The following is a 20,693-nucleotide window of genomic DNA, read 5'->3' on the forward strand; positions in this document are numbered from 1 at the left end:
TGAATCAAATTGACCAAAAAGACCAACCAGAAACAATTTCATTGAAAATATTAAGGGATCAGTTTCACGGTTGTTAAAAAGTATTTCTATAATGTGTACTATAATTAGCCATCAAAAAACACCTATTAAGAACTCCAAGGAAACGTGTCAGACTACAGATGTCATGCAGAACCTGGAAACTAATTTTATTAATTCTGTGTTTATGAACATGAGGCTCTTGAGGCATCTAATCCCACCCAAAAGTTAGTTTTCCATCATTTGCTAATAAGATAACTTATATAGCATTGATTTTAAACAAAGGTACACAATGCTTCACAATAAAACCAAATTACACAAATCAAAGATTTAAAACGCCATGGAGCAAGATTGTACATGTGCAACAAACAAAATCTGTAACATACGTAAGCCATGCAGTCAAAGTGAGTCTTGCATTTTAAAGAAAGATACTGAATTTGAACCTTCGTTATGCCTCCTTGCGTTGAGGAGTTAATAAAATAATGACTGCGCTTGTATAGGAACTAACTCGGTTCACTGTTTTCTCAAGGTGTACTACCGACGTGAGGAGGACACAGAGCAGCAGGAACTGGTTTTGACGTTCAGTGGGAATCGTAGCGAGGGACGTCTGCCGGGCCTCCAGCCTTACAGCACCTACAACCTCACCATTAGAGTCCTTAATAACAAAGGAGAAGGACCACCGAGTCCCAGCCAGACATTTAAGACACCAGAGGGAGGTGTGTATGGCCACCAATGGCTGAAGGTTTATTCTGCAGGTCTTACGCATCATGCCTGTTGGTGCTTTATTTCCTCGATAGTTGCATGCTTGTTGTAGTTTTCGGACTTATCTTGCAAAAAAAGAAAAATATGAATTGGGTCACAAGATTTTGACTGAACTGACACATTGTGGACACATCGGACTTACATCCGATACGTTGTTTTTACTACACAATGTTTTTACGTTTTGACACCTGCTACTAACACTATGTTTTGCGAGGAATGGCACTATTCTCTCTTCTGTGACCATAGTCAAAAAGTACTAGCAAACCTACACAACCCCATGGCAACCTCGTAATGTCCCAGAAAGAACCTGGAACATCCTAGCAACTTTCTAGTTCCACACCTGAAATCTCACAGATCACCATCAAACAACGTGGAAACAAAGCCCGTTTTCTGCCACCATCTTATTCACTAATATAACCTATAAATGCTCTCATTGTCGGCTCTGTGCAGCATCCAAGTTCCAACTGTTGTGGCTTTTCTTTTCAGTGCCGGGGCCTCCTTCTTTTCTGAATGCCATAAACCCCAGTTTAGACACTCTAACTCTGCAATGGGGCCCACCGGCGAGCAACAACGGACGGCTAGCTGGGTACACACTGAAATATCAACCAGGTAGGCTTAGCAGCTGCCTGCAACCCCGTCTGTTGCATTACGAGGCATCTGTGTAAAGGACAGCTGTGCATTCCCAACTTCTTCTCCTTTCAAAACACTATCTGCAGTCAACAACACTAACGAACTGGGGCCAGTCAAGGTCATGACCTTCCTCGCCAACGAGACCACCACCACCCTGGGCAACCTGAACTCCAGCATGCTGTACAAGTTTTACTTGAGTGCAAAGACAATCAAGGGCTCTGGCCCTGTCATCACAGAGGAGGCCTTCACAGTCATGGACACAAGTAAGCCATTTCCCCTCATCTGTAATGCGTTCGGAGGAAAAAGGCCAAAGTGCTGCATCTGTCTGATGTAAGATACACATCGAGGACTGTGTGGTTCAGAATCTCATTGCTCTGAACAACATCAGGGATTTCTTTTGAGCTTAAACGCACAAGGTCCTACTGCATTTCACACCTTGTATCCCCTTCGATCTCTTTCTCTTTTTACTTTCTCTCTGAAGCTCGTACTCAGCCCGCTGTAGAGACGGGTAAAGGTAACCCACTTTCGCCCCTGGAAGCTCCCGCATGTTATTCATATCACCGGATATGATTCAAGGCAGATAAAAGAGCTAAGCGTAGAATTAGTCTGTAGATTGATTATCCCTGCACGTTGATAAGGTACCATGTCTAAAAAGGTGCGAATGGGAATACATGGGTTTTATAGACTTCCATGGCATTTGCAAACAAACCAGATAACATAAGTTAAAGTTACAGTGAGGAACTTGTACCTGTATGAAACTATTTATTTCTGACATAATTAACCTAGAACATCAATGTTCATTTTTTTTCTCTGGTTAATGGCAACTATTCACAAGCAAAAATCAGACAAAATACTGCAGTTACTGGTTCTCAGGAACAGCCCAAAACACAAAGTTAAAGTTCCTCTTGGTAGCTTTAAAATACGGGGGGGGGGGGGGTGGCGTAATTGAGTTGGTTGTGCCTGTGGTCTTTACCCCTCATATTTGCCCTCTTCAAATATTTTCGCTAGAAGCCAGATGCATGATGCTTCTGAACGTTTTAGTCCTGCACTAACAAAAACTTAAATGTACGTATGTGCTAATGCTATAAACGGATGGGTTGCATATCATGATTACAGACATTTGATTGAGATAATATGCATGCTGCAGTGCGATGATTCAGAGTTTAATTTGTTTGCATTTCCCCTGAAACTCCGGATTAAAATACTCTCGGCATGTTTTTACTCTGCATGTCAGCCGCAACTTTCTCTGCAAAAGTCTGGCTCCGCAGGTCCCCGTATGCTGTGTACTGTGTTGGTGTGTGTGTGTGTGTGTGTTGTCTCACTATTTTCCGTGTTCTTTCAGGCCCTACAGAGCCCCCTCACACAACCTCCCCCGTCACTCAGTCTCCGCATTCCCCGTTTCACAAGGGTACAAGCGCTCCCTGTATCCCCGTCTATCTCCCGAAATATCATCTGCAAAAAATGGTCCATCTCTGCAAAACAGTCCATGAAGTATTGATTTGATTAATAGGAAAAAACTTTTTCGTTTAAATAATTCCTCTGGGATTTCTCTTCGATAACACTAACAAGAATAAGTGAAAGTTCTCGCTGAGATGGCCATTTTTTGCAAGTATATAACCGACTGGTTTCTATGTTGTTGCAAGATCTGTCACTGCTTCACGGTCATTTAACAATAACGGTGTTGCCATTTATTGAAACGTAGTTTTCACATGTATGGGATTTACAATCTAACCCTATATATTAATTGGGCATGAATCTACTCATTCATTCTTGAATTTAGGTTACAATAGCTGATTTTTAACACCTGTTTATCCTAAATACAGGCGTAATGTGTAATATTCATTGTTTTGTTTCGGACCTATATACGTAAGCTCTATTACCAGTATTTACAAGGTTTTATTTTACAGAACTTTGTCAAAATGTGTACATTTTAGGAATAAAAGCTATTTGTTTTTTCCCTCTCTTGTGTGCTCAGTGCCGCCTGTAGGCCCTGCGTTTGGCAAAGTTAACACGTCCATGTTGGAGGACGGTGCAGTGATCAGTTGGGAATACTTTGGACACCATAAGAATGTATATGTGGAGTATATTGTAGAAAACAGTAAGGCTTCGTTTTGTGTTCACTGTCATCTTAAAACACGAGTTGTGTGAATTGATTGACTGTTTAAAACTCAATCTGATCCGATCCTTAATGATTCAACCATCAAAACAAACAGTCTAGATGCCATCATTCAAATAATAATTATTCTTCCCCAAGGTTTCGTGTATCTAATTCCTCTCAATCCGCTCCACTGATTCCAGGTAAAGAGGACTGGAAACAGGAGTTGGTAAACGGTTCACACTGGCATATGATTAAAGGTTTAAAGCCGGGGACGTCCTATAAGGTGCGTGTGGTAGCTAGAGACCCGGCTGACCCGGCGGTCCACAGCACAGACGAAGTGTTGGTTGCGGTGCCAGGTGAGGCGGCATGCCTCAGGATAGACCGATATGAGGATCATTTTTAACTCATTTGTTCCAATTGCATTTCCGTTAAAACACTCATCATCTCATTATCAGATATCCAATGCTACATTAAGACATTAATGTACGGTAGTTCGCTAGTTTGTGTACATGCATGTCTGCAGTTGCCATCAACTCGGTTCGGATGCATGCCACTTAAAATCATCACTAAGATTTCCATTATTTTACTTTTCTTTTGCGCCCGGTTTTGCGTTCCTTACCAGCCATTGCATACTAACATTTCTAAATGTTCTATCTGCGTTTTAATTTCAGTTCACCTCAGTGTTGCTCACCATCAAGAAAGAGTTCCCCTTTTTAGCAGCCTGGATGTGGACTGACTGTGCTTACTGTTTGTTGTGGTCTTTCCCTTGTGTGTGTCTGTGTGTCTAGCTGTAGCCAGCCGGCAGGTGGACATTGCCACCCAGGGCTGGTTTATTGGCCTGATGTGTGCCATCGCTCTCCTCATCTTGGTCCTTCTCATAGTGTGCTTCATCAAGAGGAACAAGGGTGGAAAGTATCCAGGTGATGCACACAAAGACATTTTAAGTTTATTCACGTGGGTGGTTGGAAACTTGAGTATAATTTGGCTTTTTTTTAATGTGTAATTTGACAGTGAAAGAGAAAGAAGATGCCCACCAAGACCCAGAGATCCAGCCTATGAAGGAGGATGATGGGACATTTGGAGAGTACAGGTGAGAGATGGATAAGAATGTACCTGCAGTTAAAATCCACAGATTATGCGGCTCAATTTTGGATTCATTGAGGCCTTCGTGTTACAAGGTTGCAGAGAGACTCTCTCCACCAGACTATTAACAAACACTCCATAGAGGCAAGGCATAAATCTACTCTTGAATCTTTTATAAATCAACCTGGAAAATCTATATCAACAGGTTTTGTTTGCTAACCACGTACCATTTTTTTTTAAATTACAAATTCTAATTATAGTGATCGTTTTAGTTTTTTTATCACAATATTTTCCTGTTTTCTTTTATGATTTATGGCTCTTTGGAAAAAAAAAGAAGAAAAAAAAGTATTTGCTCTGACTGAAGCGTATTTCTAACGTTTCTGGATGACACTGCTTCAAATGTCTCCATACGCATGCTGCTGTCTGGTCTGTGCATACAAGAATAGACGCTCATTGTGGTCCATGAATTGCTTTTCATGTGTGCTTCCATTCTTATCTTTTTGACGGGTTTAGGTCTATGGAGAGGTAAGACGAGATGTCGCTAAAACCAGCATGCGATTCTATAAACCCCTCCAGCTATGTTGCTCTGCAGAGATAAACTAAAAGCGAGGAGAGAGCACATCAACTGATTTGGTTTACTTTGGCATCATACTCACTGGCAGAGGCAAACCCATAGCCACAGTTCCAACTTTAACACTGAGATTTAACATGGAAAAGGAGTTCTTGTTCTCTAGCGTCCTTCATTTCTTTTAAAAATACAAATGCATTGCGCTTGCTTGGTATTAACTGAAATAGGACATTTTTAGACCAATTGAAAACAGACATAAAGTCTGTTCTGGAAAAAAAATCCTAAGAAGTAAGACTGCATTTTTGATATGCATGTAAATTGAAAGCATACTGGTTGAAGTCACAACAGACATTGTATTTAAAGTTTAAAACTAGTGCAAGAGACTGAAACGCACGCAATATCAAAATCTCTAGCAGTGGTCACCAACCCTAAATTAACCGCACCCAAGAGTAAAACATTACTAACCCATCACATAACCACAACAAATGCTTTAGATCAGGGCTCTCAAACTCGCGGCCCGCGGGCCAATTGCGGCCCTCGGGACGATATTTTGTGGCCCCCGCCTTCATATGAAAGTGTAATGTTAGTGCGGCCCGCGAGTTCTATATTGTAGCAACCTCGCTGTTAGCAGCCACTTACAACCTCCACCCCAGCGCCGACCGTTCCGTTCGCCGGTCTGACCGTCAGTGTCATCCCCCCCGTCGGCCATAATGGTCTGGCCCGCGTTCGGTCGAGGTGGGCTGCATCTGGCCCGTACCTGACTTGAGTTTGAGACCCCTGCTTTAGATGTAGCTGAGCTGCTTCACTGTACAAGTCCTACACAGTGTCATGTTTCAGGCATCCCCCTGCATTATAATAACCACTTAAATAAAGAGCAGTTTTCTACACGTTTACGCAAACTTGTTTCTCTACGTTTGCACCAAATTGTGTACACAACAGTAATGTATTCTGTCACATGTAGTACATGTGGTATTTGTGCAGTGGAAAAGCCAGATTACTCCTTTTAAACTTCTGATGCTTGGATAGAAGCCTGTCCCATGTGACATGAGGGTTACTGACCACTGCAGAACACAATTTCAACCAACTACCCCAGATGGTTTCTCAGTAACATTCCTTCCAACCTTTTCTTCCGGCCCTCTGTAGTGACACAGAGGACCACAAACCGCTCAAGGGCAGCCGGACGCCGTCCAACGGGACGGTGCGCCGCGATGAAAGCGACGACAGCCTGGTGGACTACGGGGAGGGCGGGGACGGACAGTTCAACGAGGACGGCTCCTTCATCGGCCAGTACAGCGGCAAGAAAGAGAAAGACACCCACGAAGGCAACGAGAGTTCGGAGGCCCCGTCGCCCGTCAACGCCATGAACTCGTTTGTCTAAACGACGGGGGCCCGGCTGCGACTGTTGCTACGACCGCCCCCTGTCGCCCTGGCAAGTGTGACCATCTCTGTGGTGACAGTTGCTACGGTGACGCGCCGGTCGCCGCGGGCACCTTGCTTCTACCACGGCGGCTGTCACTCTGGCGGCACCTCCCCATGGCTACCTGTCACCAGGACTGCTGCCACGCCCTCATCTCTACACCCGCAGGCCCCTGTCCCACTGTGACCTCTTCTCATGTGCACACACTCGGCGTCCCGTCCCCCCCCCTCTCCCAATAACCATCGAAGGAAAGTGTGATCCAAACGGTGTGAGAACTCCGAGAAGAGGGAAGGAGAGAGGAAAGCAATATAGAGAAGCAGAAGGAATGTACCAGAGATTTTTACCACTCAGACTGAGCAGAAGTGTGTATGTGTTAGTGCCATTTGATCTCCTTTCAAACATACTAAACACGGTGTGTCCAAATATATATTTTATCCAAGTACAGTATGTGACCCACAAATATGCATTGAATCGCCTTCATCTGCATGGAGTAAATCATGATTCTATTAAGCATTTTACCACCTTGGTGTTGCAGAGGTTAGCTGTGTGTTCAGACTGTACATGGTGCACGCCTACTAGCGACTGGGTATTCCTTTTTTATTTCAGTCAGTGTTAAATGGCGTATGATATATATATATATACAGAGGAAAATGGTCTTTGGCAGGGATGCTGCTGTGAAATGTGTGACTCAAAATAGAAGCGAGCATGTCTTTTCAGACAAATTATTGTTTTACATATGTACAAATAAGTACGAAGCTCTATTTCAAGGTGGCGGTTATCCCTTTGTACTCATTGGAAACCTGGCTCAAAACACTTTGAACCAACAAGCAAGAACTCTTGCTGAACGTTTTAGTCTTATTGGCCTATTCCAATCCGCCTGATTTTAGCTACATGTTTTCGCAAGCTCCTCCCCAAATCTTTTCCTTTTACACCGAGCCTAAGCATCCTGCTACTGAGCACCGACCGAACACGAGTGGGGGGCTGTGATCGACCCAGTGTCATTATGAAGTGCTTCCAACCCTGAATCTGCCACTGTGCAGGCTTTTCTCTTAAGACGATTGTCAGAGCGCCCAAACGTTGTCTCCAATGGCTCTTGTGTAATGGCAGAAAGGGAGACGTTCGCAGACAATAATTGTACCCGAACAGCGTTAATTGTTAGACTTTATTTTCAGGATGTTAAGATTTTGGTGATTAAGAACCTCTCAGCACAGTTTCTAGTGCCTTTTGTAGTGAACAGTGACTTGGATCCACAGTTTGCATCCCTCTTCATAACCCGGACAGAGCTGGGATCAGTGCAGTGAGTGAAAAATGATTTTGCATATACAACCCCATGTTACTCAAAAGACAACTGGGAAACGCATTAAAGCTTTATCTTTTGTGACCTCAGTTTGTGAAGCATCCACGTGGGCTTTCTAACTAAAAATAGCCTCTTTGAGTCTCACTTTGGGGTCCACACAGGTGTGAGAGCTATTTCAAAAGAGGATTTCAAAGAGAAATTCATGCTTATAGACTGGCATTAGCTGTGAGGAGTAATTTTCAGCAGTGGATTGTTATGGCCTTGTTGACAATCATACACCACGTTTTCATCAGCCGTGTGGTATTCGAACACACCACCATATCAAAGCATGCTGCAAGGGAAGAAAGAAAATGGGTGGAAAAGGTCAGTGCATGGGCACTTTGTGTATTCATGTCAAACATTCTCCTCCCTAACGTTCATCTTGAGGTGGAGCCCCGTGCTCCAGCAGCACTAAACTACTGCCAACCTACTCGCCAGGTAACTGCCAACGGGAGCCAGACGCAACATCTGGCCTGGACTGCTGTTCAGAACGAGACTTCCTGTTACTGGTAGCACTTAGAAATGAAAGGGGTCGGAAAATTGCGTTATGATACTGAATGTGGAAACAAGTGGGTCTGTTTTATGTGAATGAAAATAATGCTTGTTTCACTGCAAATGGTAAACACACTGGTGACTTTGGTTTATGCATTTAACTTAATATCTGTGTATGTTGTCTCGTTTAGAGACGCAGCACTCAGTGAAGTTTTTTTTTATTCCTGTAAATGAATGAAGCTTGTGTGTGAATGTCTGGGTGCACAAATGTGTGCGTGTGCGCGCAGCACATGCATGCTACCATGTTAGAGCGTGCGTGATGTGTAACATCGCTTTTCCATGGATAACAGTCTTTAATTCGGATGTGTGTCTTCTCTCAACGGGAGATACAAGAGCTTTTTTTTTTTTTTCAGAAAACATTTCCACGACTTCGGTTCATCATAACTTGCATCAAGTTTTTACGTTGCGATGTGACACCTTTCCACATGTAGATATTTTTGTTGTATTTTGTAAATAACGGCTTGAATTTGAGGTCAGAGGGGAGAGCTTGACCTCAATTGGCCCCCACTGCATTATGGGTAGGAGCGGGTTGCGTGGGATGACACTCTTTACAGTTTTCACTCTTTCATTTGCTGTGAACTTTTGTTTTCTTGAACGTGTCAGGTGAATTTGCAAGCTCAAATGTTTAGCCTATCAGGTATCGGAGGAGATTATTTAAATTGTGACACCTGTATCGTTTCCCTTTCTGTTAGATCATGCACTTTTTCTTTTTTAAATAAAAAAGCCACACACTTAAACAGGATGTCATTTCAAACACATCTGTGCGACTAGTTCACAACTACGCGTGGCGTCTGAGCGCAGAACGCTGCAACACTGTTGTCCCAAAATAGAAACTGACACATCCTTTTTAAGAGTGGACGCCTAAAAAAACAAAAACAAACAAAGCGTAATCTGGAGCATACGGGGGAGGGCCAAGCATGGACGGATACGCTGACTGGCATTTTAGAGTGTGAATTCCCTTGAAACAATGTTCTAGTGACTGGTGAACAGTAGAATATACAGGATATGATATAATATAACATTCTTGTCAATGTTGAAGCTAAATGAGAAGCATGAAAGGCTGTTGAAATGGTTTACTCTACATTATGATATTGCAAAAATATTTTGTATTTCAAATGAAGTTTAAAAAAATGAAATAAATGTTGGTTTCAGGATTTCAAATCAGTTCTGTCTTTTCTTCAAGATACTCCACCCGATTCGACATGCAAAGTCGTGTGTATTTAGCTCCACCTAGTGTATGAAAATGGCATTGGTTATCTGAAAAATACCCGCACAATAATAAAGCACTAAAGTGTAATCCGTGCGGGATTAACAAACATCTGGTCTATTTGTGCTAGTGTGGCATCTTTCTTTTTATTCTAATACTGGAGTAGATGTTTTTCCATTTGAGTTGTTTTTTTCTCCCAAACAGACAACCAGTAAACATATACAATTTAACTGCTATGAGGCACATAGAAATAATTTGTCAATTGGTCACTGATGTGCTTGGAATAGTAAGTGGATAAAGAGTCAAAAAATCAATAAGACAATGGAGGGCTTTTGCAAAAGTGGAGTAATAATCCCGTAACCAAACCTTTTTGATGATTAAATCCTATTCACTTGACTGAAACATTGGGTGTATAGTTTGGTGTGAGTAATTTATGATGCGAAGCACATGGCTTTAAATTAAAAAATAGACCACTGACGCTATTTGTCTTTTCAAATAAAAAAGCATTTCAATAATATCCCATGCAGTGCACGGTTTATCAAAAAACGGCCACTTTAAATAATTCCATTACCGACTTTATTCCTCTGCCTGGGATGCTGTGATGCGCACATCCCTCGCATCCCCCCTTTCCTCGTAGACCAATCGCTGTCCCCCAGAGGTGCCACTCAGCCGCTGTCCTCCAATAGAAAAGTTCAGATTGGACGGGACTCTCCGGGCGGGTGGGCTCTGGAGCGACGCGTTTCGGGACCAGGTGTGCCACGCCGACGAGTACTGACATTTCGCGTTTCTGCCTCAAAGGTAAGAACGACACCACCCGCCAGTGTGCGTGTATCTCTCTATATATATGTGGGGGTGCGCATGACCTAGTCCGCTCTTGGCTATGTTCTGCGCCGTAGTGCTGAAATGGACCGGCATCGAAGTACCGCAATGCAGAGCGGTGAATTACCGGTTCCGCTCTGTCGTCAATGGGGTGCAAGTGATGCAAGGTGCTGCGCAGTTACTTTTTAAGAGGCTCGTGTTATTTTTCTTCTATTTTGTTTCTCGGACTGACTACATTGACGTGAGCACCGTTCGATAAAAGCTTGTCGGTTGCCTTTCACTTTGCAGTTAATGCAGATAAGAAAGTGCGGCTCCGTAGAGGAGACGCAAGGTGAAAAGTGTCAGATGCTGCATGCGTCAAGGGCGCAGCTCGCTGTGGGATGCGCCATGGCACAGTTTGTTATAGGCAAACTGGCCTTTATGGGTGCTGGGCTACTCCCTTTTGTTTCTGTACTGTACTGTCGTCAAAAAACAACAACTATATATATATATATACATTTATTTATTTTAATATTTTTATTTATTATGTTAAATATTTTTGGTTAGTTAAATATTACAGAATACTACATATGTTTATATATATATCCCAAGTACTTTTGGTAAAAAATGCTAAATGTGAGTCCAAGGGAAATTTAGCCACCCTGCTTATGCAAGGAGTAATTCTCTCTTCACATCTTCAACATGAGCCTCTATTTTTACATATTCGAGGTTTTGTGACGCACAATCGTAATCCACAGTCATTACTCGAACACAACATAAACAGAATCCCACTTCAATCCACCCAGGAAACCTGAGATTAAAACCCCTCCTTGTTGTCTAAAAAATGACTTTGAATACGTTTTGTGCAGCCCTACACCGCAAAGCAAACATGGCCATTCAGGCAGCTGCTAAAACACTTTGCTTTAATACATGTGCTGACCTAAATATCGTATTGGTCAACCCAAAGAGGATCTGTGATGGGATTATCACCAGGGAAACGCTTGAGAACACACTCTGATGAATTGATCAGAATTAGCGGTGAAACAGATTGCTGAATACCGTTACAAAGCCGGTCGTGAAGTCTGCTTGTGCACTCGTTTGATTATTTTTTGCCTTGGTTGGACCTGTAATGCAGCACGATCCTTCTTTGGGACCTTGCTGCGCTTACTCCATCCGAAAGAAAACCGTACGATCACACAAAGCTGTGCACAATGCAGGGTAGATGGTGCAACTCGCTCTATACTGTTGTGGTACTAGTGTTGAGTCATCAAGAGAGCCCATGAGGAATCAGTGCTGCAGTCTCTGCATGTGGAAGGTCTCTCTCCCCCCTCTCTCCCCTCCTCTGTCTGCCTGGCTCTTTTTTCCCAAACCAGAATGACTCAGCAACGAACTCCGAGACTGTGTAGATGCCAGCAGACTGTAGGATGTACCTGCATCTGCTGTCAGATGTTGGCTATGCTTGCGATATTTGGCCCCCGACACGTTACCTGAAAGCACATGTGCACTTTCCTCAAAACCATATCACAATATGACATTTATTGTCCAAAATGTGAGATGTACACATCTAAACATGTATAAGGGAATATTGCTGTTATCCGTATTTCCTCCTGATGTACTGTCCCTGATCACATCCTGTTGGCCTGCGACCTTATAGGAAGATTATTATGAGATGAAGCCTGAGCTCTAAACTCACTGTTTAAGTCCAAGGTCTGTGATGAATTTTGGAGTAAACATATTTCTCCAGCTAGTATATATATATATATATAGATATCTCTCTATATCTGTATTGTGTAACTATAGAAGCAGTTTTTGAACTGCTAAGTCATCTGATCAATTAATTATCAGTTTTTCGCAAAAGCAGCAGTTATAGAAAGTCCGGTTGTGAGTGATATTGTTAGATTATCTGCTGGCGAAATCAATGCTGTGTTAATGTCATGTTGGACAACATGAGGGTTTGCCTCCTGCATCTGAATGATTGTGATGTATTAATCTACAATCAGACATCAACCGATTTAAGCAGATTGTGTACAAATGTTGGTGTACAATAGACCACGCCTGTAGACATCGCAGTGCATATTCTTGACCTAAATTCACACTGGCCAGCCTATAAACTATCTAAAAATACACTTATTATTATTATTATTTAAAGCGTAAGCCAATAGAACTTTTTTGGTCCTAATGTAGGTTATTTCGTTACTGAACTCTGAACACTAATCTGAAATAATCTGGTGTCATTTTGTCATTTTTCATGAGAAAATATATTGTGTAATGATTGGACAAAGAAAGCATATTTAACGAGGATCAGTCCCGTCATGGTCCAACACCCAATCCATTTAAAAATGTCTGTCTGTGCAGGAAGTGACACCGCCTGTGCATCCCTAACTGAATTGGTTGCATCAGCACTTGTTTGTGCGTATTGCACAAGCAATGCACAGAGATGACTGATGCCGTAACATGTAACATGATTTAAAAATGTGACGTTCTCCATCAGGAGCTTCATGCGTGTACGCGGTAGACGCATCCACCCCTCCCCCACTTCATCCCGTCCTGGTCATCTTCATCAATCCTGCTTTATATCTTCATTATCCTCTTTCAGCCTTTTCGCTCTCTCTCTCTCTCTCCCAGTACGTCCCGTCTGACAATGAGAGTCGAAACACTGCAGTGACTCACAGCACTGCTGCTCTTTCATCCTGCAGAAGCCATGTGTGAAGCAGGAACCTTCTAGGTGCTGCAGTGCTACCGTGTGTTAGTTCCTAGATGGCTCTTGCTTGTCAGCATGTGTAGTGTGTCACTGTGTGTTAGCTTGCACACACACACAGTCTCTGCAGTTTTCTGCTGAGTCATTCCCACCCTGAATCATTTATATGAATGAGGATTCAAGCTTGTTCTTTCGCATGTTTCTGGTGTGGAAAAATCCTGCACAGTCATCAGCCCAGTATTATATCTGTAGGGTTGTGAACGTGTTTTTTCATTATACACAATAAGGGGAGACTGTTTATTGTTATGAAAATAAAGAGAGATTGTCTCTGACATCCTTTTTGTGTTTGTCTCTTATCCGGCCCTCTCCAGTTCATGTCCCGTCCGTTTAAATCTTGTTTGTGTCCCTCTGGCCATCCGTCGAAACTCACGCAGCTGCAATAACTCAATTGGATGACAGACATGGGCTGCGCTGCTTTACTGCTCCTGGCCCTCTCCTCTTCTTCCTCCCTAACTGGTAAGATGCACTGTGATGCCTGCAGATACACTGTTTACCCACTTAAAGGAAGTCGAGTGTAAACCCTGCACCATTAGCTTACTTGACCCCCATTTATGCCTTGCAGGGGCGGTTCTATTTGGCGAGCCTAGAATTTTTGGAGGTGAGTTCCTGGTAAACTGTTATGGAGAGTCGCGAGTGATGTTAAGTGAATACGAACGCTAACTTGTCGCGGGAACATTTTGTCAGATGATGCGACCGGATATGGCCCCATCTTTGAGGAGGAGCCGGTGGACGTTGTCTACACTGAAGACTCACCAGATGGGAGGATCTCAATGAACTGCAGGGCACGAGCAAACCCACCTGCTTCATACAGGTGTGTGGAAGATGACGTATGTGTGGTATGCACGCCGGAAAAATGACGGAATGTCATGCATCCAATTGTCATGCAATCACCCCTAGGTGGCGCCGGGATAACTGGGAGATCAAGCTGATGGAGCAGCCAGACGAGTTCTACAGCCTTGTTGGGGGGAACCTGGTTATCACAAACCCCAGGCAGAAGAAGCACGCCGGGACGTACGTCTGCGTGGCCAGGAACATCTACGGCACCGTCATCAGCAAGGAGGCCAGGGTCAAGTTCGGATGTGAGCACGTGAAACCTGCTGGTGCAGCGGCGCTGTGGTGCTCATGTGTAATGTTGTTCCCCTGCCCGGGTCTAGGTTTTGAAAAGATCACAGAGGACACAATTATCAATTGTAATTCCCGTTTCTTCTGTGTCCCTCATCCTGAAGTTGTGGAGGAGTTTCCTCAAGAAGAAAGGGACCCAGTGTACGTCAAAGAAGGGCAGGGGGCTGTTCTGCTGTGCGCCCCTCCTAAAGTTTGGCCACGTACGTAGATGTCTTTCCTTCTCTTTTTAGAAAAGTCAATCTTCTGAAAATAACAACTCATTCAACTGTTTTTTCCTGTTTCAGAGGAGGTGACTTACCGCTGGATCTTCAACGAGTTCCCGGTTTTCCTGTACACGGATCGCCGGCGCTTCGTCTCCCAGAAGACGGGGAACCTGTACATCTCCAAAGTGGAAGCTCAGGATGCGGGAAACTACTCCTGCTTCGTCTCCAGCCCCGTCACCGGGAAAAGTGTCTTCTCAAAGTTCATCCCCCTCATCCCCTTACCCCCCGATGATGGTTAGCAGACAATAGCTGTGACCACATATCTTATGCGGCAGAACAGAATTCAGGAAAAGACGCACATGCTGCACAATATTGATTAATTTTTTTTTGCCTCAGGTGAGGAGAAAAAATACCCAGCAGACATCAGGGTGAAGTTCCCAGATACTACCGCCATGCTGGCCTCTAATATTACATTGGAGTGCTTTGCTCTGGGAAAGTACGTTTACATTTGTGTGTTTTCTGAAGGTGTACCGATGAGGTACATCAGCCACATGCTGTCCAAAAAGCACTCGTTTAGTATCTTAGTGTGTCTTTTCAGCCCGATCCCCGACATTGTTTGGAGGAAGGTCGATGCCACGGACCTGCCGCCAAACCATGAGATCAGTGAATCCGGAGCTGTGCTTCATCTCTACAATGTACAGTATGAAGACGTGGGAGGATACGAGTGTGAAGCCATCAACACTAAAGGGAAGGACTGGCACAAGGCCTGGCTGTATGTGGAGTGTAAGTGATTTCATTGGATCGCTCTTTGCCAGCAGTAGATCGTAGCATCTTCATAAAACAAAAAGGTAGTTATTTTGGACAGAAGTAAGGCAACATGTTTGTGGTGCACGTTATTACATTTTTGCTCCAGCCGCTCCGGAGTGGGCAGAAACCATCAACAACACTCAGATCGACATCGGCTCAGAGCACACCATGCGCTGTGTCGCATCAGGGAAGCCCTTCCCTTTCATCCGCTGGTACAAAGATGGATATATGGTAACAATGACCAAATAAGATCACCTGCCTTTAAAGACACCTGGGAGTACGTGCTATTAACTCGAGCATTTGGGTTGTGTGTGTTTTGTCCAGTATGGTAAGGGCGAGTTGAAGTTTTCCAGTCTCACCTTCGATGACTCGGGAATGTACCAGTGTGTTGCTGAGAACTACTGGGGAATCAAATACGCCAACGCCGAGCTGCGAGTCATCGGTGAGACCTCTGAGGAAACGACGCTGTCATCGACTTAAAACAGACTAAACTAAACACTAATTCTCACATTATGATCTCCCTTCAGCCTGCGCTCCTACATTCGAGTTTAGCCGTGTGAAGAAGCGGCTTCTCGGGGCTAAAGATGGCCGCGTGGTGATTGAGTGTAAACCCCGAGCTGCTCCCAGACCGCGGTACACGTGGACAAAGGGCAAAGAGCTCCTCTATAACAATTCACGGTCAGTCGACGTTAACATTAAGCAACGCGACGGAAGGCGCTCCCACTGACAGGCAGCTCAGATGAATTCTGTTCTCTCCGAAGCATTTCCATCATGTTTGACGGGAGTCTGGAGATCCTCAACGCCACCAACAACGACGAGGGCGTGTACACCTGCTTTGCCGAGAATGACCGGGGAAAGGCCAACAGCTCTGGCTATCTCACCATCACGGGTCGGTGAAAATACGCACGTTGTGCATATTTAAACCAAAACCAAAATGTCTTTAGTGAACTTGGTTCCTTTTTTGTCAGAGGCTACCGGCATCACGGAACCATCTGAAGACACCGAGGCAAAGGTCGGTGACGAGGTGATTCTGAGGTGCGCCGCCTCATACGACCCCATGCTGGACATCACATTCATCTGGGCCATAGACTTCAGGGTCATCGACTTTGACTCTGAGTGGGAACACTACGAACGTGTTGCGGTAGGGTAGTGTTTCATCCCAGCCTCCTTTTTTTAACGTCGCAAACTCACATTTGGTAAATTTTCTCTTTCCCTTGTTCTTTTATCTCTTTTTGACTCTGTTTTCACTTGCTGTTGTCCAGAGTGACGATGGCAGCGGTGACCTGAGAATAAAGAATGTCCAGATTTGGCACGAAGGTCGCTACACCTGCTTGGCTCAGACAGTGGTGGACAGCGATACTGCATACGCTGACCTCAAGATTGTAGGTCAGTCCCAGCATGTTTTGCCTCAAGATCATATTATTTTAGATTTTTTTTGTTGTTGATTACATTGTAGTTGTTTGGTAGGGTCGGAACAGAAGACTAAGCAGGGCTGACCACCGTCCTCTCCTCCCTGACCCAGGTGTTCCTGGCCCTCCTGGTGTGATCCGGGTGGAAGAGATTGGGGACACGTGGGTGAAGCTTTTGTGGTCTAAAGGAGCCGATCACAACAGCCCCATTCTCTCCCACACTATTCAGACCAGACATTACTGGGCCCTGAATGAAGATGACTGGAGGGACGCCAGCACCTGTAAGTACTGCTCACTGCCAGCAGAGAGCAATCTCGCTCTGTTTACAAGACTCTGACCTAAAGCTGTCTGATCGCTTCAACCTGCGAAGTAAAAAGTATTTGCACCGAAACAAGAGAGATTGCGAATGAAGAATGGTTAAGTTTGAAAAGCCAATTTGTGTCACTTTCAGCTCCAACTTTTCTCGACGGTAATGTGGAGAAGGCAGAGGTGACCGATCTGTACCCCTGGATGGAGTATCAGTTCAGGGTCATCGCTACCAATGAGTACGGTTCTGGGGAGGCCAGCATCCCCTCCCTCAAGATTAAAACCTGGGACGCTTGTGAGGAGAGAACACTAGTACCCGAGTCTTAGTCCGTGCAGGTGTGGGATGCAACAGAATGTAACTGACCCTTTGTTTCCTCAGCTCCAGTAATTTCCCCCACTGATGTGGCGGGTTATGGAGGTAGAAATGGCGAGATTGTCATTACGTGGACTGTAAGTAAGCCGTCATGACGTGACTAAAACATACACGTAGCCTGTTTACCAAATTTAAGAGATTTCTCTCTCCAATCCTGAACCCTTAGCCCGTGCTGCCCTGGTTCTTCTCCGGCAAGAAGTTTGGCTACATTGTGGCGTTCAAGCCTCATGACGCTTACGATTGGTGGTACGAGACCATTTCAGACCCGGAGACCAGGCGTTACGTCCACAAGGACTCTCACTTCATTCCCACCGATGAAGACTTCCAGGTCCGAGAGTTTCAGGTGAAGATCAAGTCATTTAATGTGAAAGGAGACGGACCATTCAGCCTCACCACGGTCATCTACTACCCGAGAGATGGTGAGGTTCCAGCTAACGGTGCTTAAATTCCTTTACAAAAATAAAACTAAACTCAGAGCAGCTGAGGGACACATTTCCTTTTCTCAAACCTTCAGTTCCTATAGAGTCTCCAACAGATGTCTACGCCAGGCCGGTGTCCTCTACCGAAGCTCTAGTCTGGTGGCTGCCGGTCGTCGACACTGGAACGGGCCTGCAGCAATACATCGAGGGGTACCAGGTACGGGCCTTTTACTGTAAAAGGCTCCATTAACTGGAGTAGTTGTCAGAATCAAAATTGAATAAATATTTGTTTGTTGCTAACCAGGTGAAATACTGGAGAAAGTACGATGATCCGGAGGCCGGAGCAAACCGTATATTCGTGTCAGCCGCAACCAACCAGACGAGGTTGGAGAACATGCTGCCGGACTCCCACTACCTCATCGAGGTCCGCGCTTTAAACGGAGCCGGCCTCGGACCCCCCGGTGAACACTGTGAGATGTTCACAAAGAGACCACGTGAGACCGAATTGCTTGCAATCGAAGGGACAATAATCGCCTGCATTGACAGTTCATGTATAGACATCGTTTGTTTTCGTTGACAGCCCCACCAGAGCCTCCCCGGATGTGGCGCTATGTCACCTGGACAGGCCAGTGGTTGTATGTGTGGTGGGACCACATCCAGTATGACTGGTTTGGCAACATTTCCTTCCCACTGTATTACAAGGTGCGTGTGAAAAGCTTTGCCTAAAGTACTTTTCCCCCCCCATTAGCTTAAATTTGTATATGGAAATAACAACACTGCTTGGTTCCACCCGGCTTGTGTTTATTTCAAAGGTCATGTTCAGAAAGACCGGTTACATCTATGGGAAAGTCTACGTCACTGGCTGGCACTTCATGGACTTCCCCATGCCTCAGTTTGGAGACTATGAGCTGATGGTACGCGGCCGTTATGAAGGAGGGGATGGCCCAGTCAGGAAGATCAGGATTAAGGGTAAGAGCTAAAATATAAACATGTAGACGTTTGTCCTCTCGGGCCTGTTTTGTCTTACAGTATTTCTGCTTCCGCAGGTGAAGCCTCAATGATCACGCCGACTCTCAGCCTGGCGTCTTTGCTGCTGCTGACGATGTGCATTGCGGGATTGGAAATATGAGCGCTGTCAAAAGTGACGTGTATATAATAAACTGTGTGGCAAACCGATTTGTGGATAGAAGAGATCCGGTCTTCACCTCCAAAACACTGTTCCCACCGATAGTCATCGGGCCAAGATCCCACATCATGCATCTTTTTTTGCGTTGCAACACCACAAAAGTTGGCCCTCACGGAGAAGCGTTGAACGTTGAGGACTTCCGCCCATCGTGAACTACATAGCGGTGCTGCTGAACTGCGTTGGACTCCTGCATCCGTCAAGTCTGCACGTTCACGTCTATGTCGCGTTGAGTCCAGATTTTCACCCCAAAGTCAAAAAATAAAACCGTGTGCATAGATGCTTTTTCTTTGAATATGAGCCCTCCACTCACTGTATTGGGATATAAATAAAAGCATTTAGTGTAGAACAGTTCTACCAATACTACAATATGTTCCTGTTCTTCTGTACTTCTCCATATTTTGATCAGTGTTTCCTGCTTTGAGTGAGGACAAACGGTAGTTTACCAAGGTAGAATCCTACACATAAAATGGAGAAATATTTACAAGCACTATAAATCTTTCAGATGGTCGAGCAAATAATTAGTAAACTATTAAAATCACTATTTGGTTTGTAATTGTATCTCTTAGCAGTGTCACATTTTAACCAACCTTTGTATTCACAACCATGTTAACACTTGACATTCATTTTTGTTCTTTTCATGGTGCTGTTGGAAGTATACAGGATGCTTGTCTCATTAATTTTGTCATCCTCACAATCATGTGTACAAACCATTGAAGTATGAGTTCAAGCTGCAGAAACAAGCCATATGACAATGATTTTTTAATGTCTTATGAGGCAGCGAGTGGACAGAAATGCTGTGTATCACATAAATGTATGCTAATTTCCTTTGTCTGTCTACGAGACCATTAAACAAAGTACAACGATCTATGTTGATGGTTTGGGTCTATTTTTCAATCAAGACATTTACATCAAAACCTGTTTTTATAATCAACCTGCATTTAATGGTATTCATATAGATGAAGTTAAACTGCTGGTTTTCAAAAAGTCAAGGATATCCATTCCCCAATGGTGTCAAACCTATCATTTCAATTCAGATGTAGTACAGCAGGAGCAATCAATCCTGCTTAAGACCTCATTGCCATAAATACATTGTATAATTTTAAGCCTTTGTTCATAGCGGACAAAAAAGGTTTGAAGTCAATGTATATATTCCAACTCAGAAGAAAAACACCTTGATCCATTAAATGCAAGTTTTAATGATATCTAATTTTTGCAACACAGGTTGGCGAGTTGTCCATCGTCATGAGACAAACATCCAGATAGATTATGGATGAAATGATCAAATCGGGGGGGGCACGCCCCAACAAACCTATGAGACCGGTTGCACCAGCAAATAAGAATCAACTAAGTTTAGCGCCACTGAAGTGTGTCAGGTCTCAAGTCATGTCATAGTAAATTAGTTTTACATGAACCTTGGCCAAAGTCCTGAGGTTTCTCTCCCAATTAAAGATTCCACAGCAAAGAAAGGGTATCTCTGCCATGGCAGTATACTATTGGGTTTACAGTATCTACATTTCTAATAAGGGCTCCCAGGAAGGCTGTCACACTTACCAGGCGGGTCTGTTATCAGATTGTGCCGCAGGCCAAACGCTCCTTATTTAATGACTTCTCATAACTTTTACAACAGAGATTTGTCAATCATCA

At 44.2% G+C, this 20,693-nt stretch overlaps 2 protein-coding genes across 24 annotated transcripts in view; both read left to right on the forward strand.

Annotated features, from left to right (window-relative positions):
• Positions 1 to 9,622, forward strand: part of nrcama (neuronal cell adhesion molecule a) — a 40,271-nt gene extending 30,649 nt beyond the window's left edge. For 9 of the 22 annotated variants that reach the window (XM_078101803.1, XM_078101807.1, XM_040173062.2 and 6 more), the window contains 11 exons: positions 545 to 731; positions 1,264 to 1,386; positions 1,494 to 1,670; positions 1,889 to 1,921; positions 2,750 to 2,815; positions 3,383 to 3,505; positions 3,706 to 3,861; positions 4,294 to 4,425; positions 4,517 to 4,595; positions 5,102 to 5,113; positions 6,300 to 9,622. In XM_078101803.1, coding sequence (XP_077957929.1) covers positions 545 to 731; positions 1,264 to 1,386; positions 1,494 to 1,670; positions 1,889 to 1,921; positions 2,750 to 2,815; positions 3,383 to 3,505; positions 3,706 to 3,861; positions 4,294 to 4,425; positions 4,517 to 4,595; positions 5,102 to 5,113; positions 6,300 to 6,534 — 1,323 coding nt within the window. In that variant the 3' untranslated portion in view covers positions 6,535 to 9,622. The remainder of the gene's footprint in view (positions 1 to 544; positions 732 to 1,263; positions 1,387 to 1,493; positions 1,671 to 1,888; positions 1,922 to 2,749; positions 2,816 to 3,382; positions 3,506 to 3,705; positions 3,862 to 4,293; positions 4,426 to 4,516; positions 4,596 to 5,101; positions 5,114 to 6,299) is intronic. The other 13 variants (XM_078101815.1, XM_078101817.1, XM_078101821.1 and 10 more) reach the window with 7 other exon arrangements.
• Positions 9,623 to 10,269: 647 nt separating this feature from the next.
• Positions 10,270 to 19,914, forward strand: cntn1b (contactin 1b). Of its 2 annotated transcripts, none has more exons than XM_040173065.2 (24): positions 10,270 to 10,466; positions 13,536 to 13,680; positions 13,787 to 13,822; positions 13,909 to 14,035; positions 14,122 to 14,303; positions 14,451 to 14,546; positions 14,631 to 14,843; positions 14,946 to 15,045; positions 15,148 to 15,332; positions 15,463 to 15,587; positions 15,681 to 15,798; positions 15,884 to 16,034; positions 16,118 to 16,245; positions 16,325 to 16,497; positions 16,619 to 16,742; positions 16,879 to 17,046; positions 17,217 to 17,366; positions 17,451 to 17,521; positions 17,611 to 17,863; positions 17,959 to 18,080; positions 18,168 to 18,357; positions 18,444 to 18,565; positions 18,676 to 18,832; positions 18,910 to 19,914. In XM_040173065.2, the coding sequence occupies exons 2-24, from the start codon at positions 13,617 to 13,619 to the stop codon at positions 18,990 to 18,992; spliced, it is 3,138 nt and encodes a 1,045-aa protein (XP_040028999.2). In that variant the 5' UTR covers positions 10,270 to 10,466; positions 13,536 to 13,616; the 3' UTR covers positions 18,993 to 19,914. The 2 variants fall into 2 exon arrangements, with proteins under 2 accessions (XP_040028999.2, XP_077957951.1); XM_078101825.1 differs by having other exon boundaries at positions 10,333 to 10,465; positions 13,525 to 13,680.
• The last annotated feature ends 779 nt before the right edge of the window (positions 19,915 to 20,693 follow it).

This window comes from Gasterosteus aculeatus, chromosome 4, assembly GCF_964276395.1.
Source record: "Gasterosteus aculeatus chromosome 4, fGasAcu3.hap1.1, whole genome shotgun sequence".
NCBI classification, from domain to species: Eukaryota; Metazoa; Chordata; class Actinopteri; order Perciformes; family Gasterosteidae; genus Gasterosteus; species Gasterosteus aculeatus.

Bases quoted from the DNA above. Each gene is read 5' to 3' on its own strand.
- cntn1b (XM_040173065.2), top strand. From the start codon at position 13,617: ATGACAGACATGGGCTGCGCTGCTTTACTGCTCCTGGCCCTCTCCTCT. The intron at 14,036-14,121 runs GTGTGTGGAAGA...AATCACCCCTAG, and splicing joins AACCCACCTGCTTCATACAG to GTGGCGCCGGGATAACTGGG. The intron at 15,799-15,883 runs GTGAGACCTCTG...ATCTCCCTTCAG, and splicing joins CGCCGAGCTGCGAGTCATCG to CCTGCGCTCCTACATTCGAG.